Below are 5,869 nucleotides of genomic sequence, written 5' to 3'. Positions count from 1 at the left end.
ATGTTTATTTTAGTGCCCATAAAAGTAGAGCTGTCAAAATGGGCTAGCCCATATGGGCCGGTCCGCCAGACCCGAAAAATCATAGGGCTTGGGCCTTAAAATTAGAGCCCATATTTTTCAGGGCTTTTTTAGCCCAGCCCTGAAAAGCCCATTACCCATTAGGGCTAGCCCATACGGGCCGTGGGTAGCCCATCAGGCCCACATAATTATAAATTTTAAAAAAATATATTAACATTTATATTATTTTATTCCAAAATAGCATATTGATTTTTCTCACTTCACTAAATTTTATCTTTATTTTATCCAATCTTTCTCTTTAAATTATTATATATTAATATAATTAACATTTTTTCATCGTATTATATTAGTTTTTTCTCTTATAATAAATATTCAAGTATTATTTTATACAATTTAGACATATATTGTATTTAGAAACACATTATAGTATTTATAAGAGATAATATAGTATTTAAAAATGTATTATGTTTAAAATAACATATTTTTTAATTTTATTTATAATAAATATTATGGAGTTTTTATTTTAATTTTTTTAAATAAAAAAGTCCATTTAGGACCGGATAGCCCGAAGTCCATCTAGGGCCGGGCTCGGGTAGTAAATCTCGAGCCTATATTATACCGGTCCTTGTTGGCCCAACCCTAAAAAACCCAAAACCCGCTAGGGCCGACCCGTTTAAGGCCGAATAATTCATATTGACAGCTCTACATAAAAGCCACATAGAAAACGGAATAGGATGGTTACATTAAAGGTTGAACGTCTAAAACCTTTGGCCCGCCTCCATGATAAAGTGCTACCAAAATAAACATGTTTAATGGGTCAGATCCATTTTGAGTTTTGACACCCTACTTCAGACTTCAAACTGTTCACCGGCTATAAGTCCAATTATATTGCGCCAAAGTTGCTTCATTCTTATTTAGACTTCCGACGTCTTCAACTATCTTTCTAGTTTATTTTTTATTTTATTTAAACATGGCCTTGGACTTGCAATTCTCAAAAAATCTGAAATAAAATAAATAAATAAATAAATAAATAAGAACAAAATTGAAGTAAAATGGACACAAAAGAGAATAAAATAAAAGATGGTAAAAATAATTTATGATTTAATTTGTGAAAGGGAAATGAATGATAGGGTAAGTGTAATAGATAAAGATTTTGAACTAGTTGCTATAGGATAGTGGACGGCGCCACCTATAGATAGAGGCCAGACTTTGTATTTATTTCCATTTACTTATTATCTTAATTAGTTATAACTATTTTTCAAATATATAGTCAATGTAAATCTTAATTTCTTTAAAATTAATAATTATTTTAATTTTATAGTTGCATTATAATGTATTTATCATCTTTTAATAGTAATAAATATCTTTTAAGAAATTTGTTGAACGTACAGTACAATTCTCTCTTGTCAACCAAATTTTTTCTATACATAAAGGGGAAGAAATTTCTTATTATTTGAATCAATTATATATTATATATTAATATTTTTTCTATACCGAAGATTAATTTTATATAAATATACTTTATTTGTATTAATTAGTTATAACCATTTCCAAATATAAAGTTGACAAAATGATACCTTCATTAAAATCAATTAAAAGGCTATTTAAGAAATCTCTGTCAAAAATAATTCCGTTCAAACTCGTGTGCAAAAGCGATTATGTGCCCAAATCAGCACAAACATTTTATCCTAAAAAAACGAAGCTTCTATATGCATCCCAATCAAACAATATATAACACAATTTGAATAAATCAAAATAATCATATTTTACCTAACAAAAAAAATGGGATTGTTAGATCTGGAAAAGCACTTTGCATTCTACGGTTCTTATCACAGCAACCCAATTAACATTGTTGTTCACATATTCTTTGTTTGGCCAATCCTCTTCACTGCTCTTCTTTTCTTCTACTTTACACCTCCCATTTTCTCTCCTCCCCAAACACTCCTTAATGTTATTCCTCCTGTCTTGATTTTCAACTTCGGTTTCTTCTTCGCCGTTTTCTACGCTCTCTTCTACGTTGCTTTGGATACTAAAGCCGGTTCCTTCGTTGGTGTTCTTACTTTACTTTGTTGGGCTTCTTCCAGTTTCGTCGCTAATTCCATCGGCTTTGATCTCGCCTGGAAGGTATGTCTGTTTGCGAGTTGGTTTTTAGACGGTTTTGAAAACAACGAGATTTTATGAAAAAAAAAATCAATTGTTGTAATGTAATTTAATTATATATGACTATGATGTTTCAGGTTGTGTTGGGTACTCAGTTGTTTTGTTGGACAGCACAGATTATTAGCCATTTTGTGTTTGAGGTAAATCATTGTTTCATACGTGAAAATCATGATGCATGTATTTTTCACAATTTATTTACGTTGTATTGTTTTTCATCCAGAAACGTGCACCAGCTCTATTGGACAACCTGGCTCAAGCTTTTCTAATGGCTCCTTTCTTTGTGGTTCTTGAGGTAGTTTTTTTGTTGTTGTTTGTCATAGTGATGGGTGTGTCTCATAGTTACTGATAAATGAAGTTAAGTTGATTGTGTTAATTTGTTTTTGTAGATTCTCCAAAAGACGATTGGATATGAACCATATTCTGGATTTGAGAAAAATGTGAAGGCAAGGATAGCTACTAATATCAAAGAATGGAAGGGCAGGCAAAGGAAGAAACATACTTAGCTTAAAAGAAATGTTTGCAAATGTTGCTATAGAATACTCCTTGGAAATAAAGAAAATTAATAATTTGAGAGACTACTAGTCAGACTAGATAAGATGAATGTTGTTGATCGATATTTGGGGATAAGGTTGGAAAATGTTTAAATGTATTTGTGGATTAGATTTTCAATTTAATTTCTTTTTGTTATTATTTAAATTATGATTATTTTTAGAAATAGCCATTGTCAATAATTTAGTTACACTTTAAAATGATTGAATCAAAATTTTAAAATCATTTTTTTTATAAATCAGTTTCACGTGTTCACTTTCTTTTCTTGAGTTCTCACGTTGTCTCATGCCTTAATTTTGTTACTAAAACTTTCTTTAGCAATAAAAAATTGAGTAGTGCTTTGAAGAAATCAATCTTTTAATTTTTTTTCTTTCTTTATAGATAAAAGACAGTAATTTGAATAGTTATGTATAACGTCACAATAAATTGAAAAACTATTTTTCATGTTGTTTTGCTTACAATTACGATGAATGCAAATTGCGCAACCATAAAAATCAATAATTTATGAGATAAGTATTAAAAATTTAAAAGTAAAGAAATAATAAAAAAAAATTAATTATTTTTTAGTAAAATATTACAACTTTTTATATATTTTATTTATTAATTACTCTTAAAGATATATGTATTATTGTTTGGATGGTAATGACATATGGTCTAAAAATTTACAGATAAAGTATTAAATCAAACTATAAATAAGTAGTAAATTATTTAAAATAATAATAATAATAATAATAATAATAATAATAATAATAATAATAATAATAAAGTAGTAAATCAAACTAAAAAAAATAAAGAAAATTTTTTCACCCACCTCCTAACCTTCTTGCCCACCCCCGGTGAATTTACCACACTACCCCTTGTTTCGGAAGTTCATTTCCGAAAAGGTACTTTTTTTGTTAAAAAATGTGTTTTCGGAAATGTATCTCCGAAAACGTGTTTTTTTTAATATAAAATATTGATTTCGGAGATGCATCTCCGAAATAAAGTTACTTTTCAGAAAATGTGGTGTTTTCGGAAGTTCATCTCCGAACACACCCCCTTGGAGGAATTCGGAAATGAACTTCCGAAATATTCCAAGACCAAATTGGTCTTGGAATGTTTCGGATATACACTTCCGAAATAATTAATAATTATTAAAAAAATTAAAATCAAGGTGAATCAATACAATTAATAGGTATAAAATCAAGGTGAATCAATAAAATGAAGGTGAATCAATAAAATCAAGGTGAATAGAAACATCCTAAACTATTTGAAAGTTAAAAATTATTTTACTAACTTATATAAATCAAAAACATTTTAATTCCATAAGTAAATTTTGAATTATATAGAATTAAATATAAAATTTATTCATTAAATAAAATTAAGACAAAATCTTTTTTTAATTTTTTTAAACTAAATAAAAAATTATCTCATTTTTAATTATGAATCAGAATAGAAATATATAAATATATGATAATAAATATTAATTTTGTAAGTGAAATATATAAATATATAATATATAAATATATAATAATTAATATATAAATATATAAATATATAATAATTATTATAAATTAAAACACTCATTTTTTAAATTTTTATAATTATTATATAAATATATAAATATATTTATAATTAATATATAATAATTATTATATAAATATATAAATATATAATAATTTTTATAAATATATAATAATAATTATAATTATTATATAAATATATAAATTAAAACACTCATTTTTTTAATTTTTTTTGTAAATACATAATAATTATTATAAATATATAAATAAAAAATTATAACTCATTTTGTAAGTGAAATTATTTTAATTTTTTTAATTAAAATTATTTTAAATTTTAAATATGAATCAGAATAAAAATGTTTAATAATTATTATTTATAACTAATAAATTATATCAAAATATATAATTATTATTATTTATTACTCATAAATTATATCAAATTTATAATATATAAATTAATTCATATCTTAAAATTAATTTTTGGAATTTTTAGATTTTTTTGTTTTCTCGGAGATGCATCTCCGAATTAATCAAAATCCCAATTTTTGGGATTTTTTCGGAAATGCACTTCCGAAGTCTGAAAAAATTTAGAAAAAAAATATTTCGGAAATGCATTTCCGAAGCAGGGGTAAAATGAGATTTTCGCTGGGGGTGACCCCCATAGGGAGGTGGGTAAAGAAAAAACCAAAATAAAACTAAAATTTGACGGGGGAGCCTGCCAACTCGTTTGTATACAGAACATATTTGACTTTTAAACTCAGACGTCTAAGTTGATCTGCCCCATTTTCAAATGGACTTAAACAGGACGGACGGACTACCCGCTTTACCACCCCTACTAAATCAAATTCTTTTCAATTGAAAACTTGTTAGTAAACACTACGCCAAATTTAAGCTGTAGCAGCACAGCTACTAAAGCGCTTTTAGCAAAAGCGCTCTCGTAGGGTTCGTTAAAAACAAAATTAATAAACAAGGGAAAATGATGCAAAAAAAGCGCTCTGGTAGGGGGGTATGAGAGCGCTTTTAAAAAGCGCTCTGGTAAGGGGGGTATGAGAGCGCTTTTAAAAAGCGCTATGGTAGGGGGGTATGAGAGCGCTTTTCAAAAGCGCTCAGGTAGGGGGGGTTATGAGAGCGCTTTTCAAAAGCGCTCTGGTAGAGGGTGGGGTACAAGAGCGCTTTACCCTTAAAAGCGCTGGTATAGCTACGTCTACTAAGGCGCTTTTCAAAAGCGCTTTCATAGCCTTTTTAAAATTAAAATTTTTAAAAACAAAATTTTACTATCGTTTCATAATCCCTAATTCCTCATTTTTCTGCCAATCACGCTAACTGCCCAGAAAAGATTTCTCCCTCAATCGTTCACGAATTCAACTTGCATTCAACCATTCACGCATTCAACCCAGAAAAGCTATCTCCCTCAACCTTCGAATCTGCAGAAACTCCCACAACTCTGGCAAAGAAGAAGTCGAGAGAAGACGAAGGAGATTTTGAAGTCGAGAGAAACCAATCTCCCACAACTCTGTATATCAAAGCTCTTCAATCTGTACATCACAAGGTTTTCCTTCTATATCTTACTTATTTTACTTTTCAATGGTGACAGTTGGACTTTGTGCATGGCTGAAGAGAAGAGAATCATTTATGTAGTG

At 28.4% G+C, this 5,869-nt stretch overlaps 1 protein-coding gene across 1 annotated transcript; it reads left to right on the top strand.

The window, feature by feature from the left end:
• The first annotated feature begins 1,723 nt into the window (after nucleotides 1-1,723).
• LOC131634577 (2-hydroxy-palmitic acid dioxygenase MPO1-like) lies at nucleotides 1,724-2,968 on the top strand. Its single transcript, XM_058905244.1, has 4 exons — nucleotides 1,724-2,142; nucleotides 2,256-2,318; nucleotides 2,399-2,470; nucleotides 2,565-2,968. Exons 1-4 carry the CDS (start codon nucleotides 1,801-1,803, stop codon nucleotides 2,679-2,681), a joined length of 594 nt encoding a protein of 197 aa, XP_058761227.1. The 5' UTR covers nucleotides 1,724-1,800; the 3' UTR covers nucleotides 2,682-2,968.
• The last annotated feature ends 2,901 nt before the right edge of the window (nucleotides 2,969-5,869 follow it).

This window comes from Vicia villosa, unplaced genomic scaffold (assembly GCF_029867415.1).
Source record: "Vicia villosa cultivar HV-30 ecotype Madison, WI unplaced genomic scaffold, Vvil1.0 ctg.001316F_1_1, whole genome shotgun sequence".
NCBI lineage: Eukaryota > Viridiplantae > Streptophyta > Magnoliopsida > Fabales > Fabaceae > Vicia > Vicia villosa.
The sequence above is the reverse complement of the archived record's forward strand: the minus strand, read 5'-3'. Positions and strand labels throughout refer to the sequence as shown.

What these genes read in the sequence shown, in the direction of transcription:
- LOC131634577 (XM_058905244.1), top strand. Translation starts at nt 1,801, where the DNA reads ATGGGATTGTTAGATCTGGAAAAGCACTTTGCATTCTACGGTTCTTAT. An exon ending in GCTTTGATCTCGCCTGGAAG is followed by an intron (nt 2,143 to 2,255) that starts GTATGTCTGTTT and finishes ATGATGTTTCAG; the next exon opens with GTTGTGTTGGGTACTCAGTT. An exon ending in TTAGCCATTTTGTGTTTGAG is followed by an intron (nt 2,319 to 2,398) that starts GTAAATCATTGT and finishes TTTTTCATCCAG; the next exon opens with AAACGTGCACCAGCTCTATT.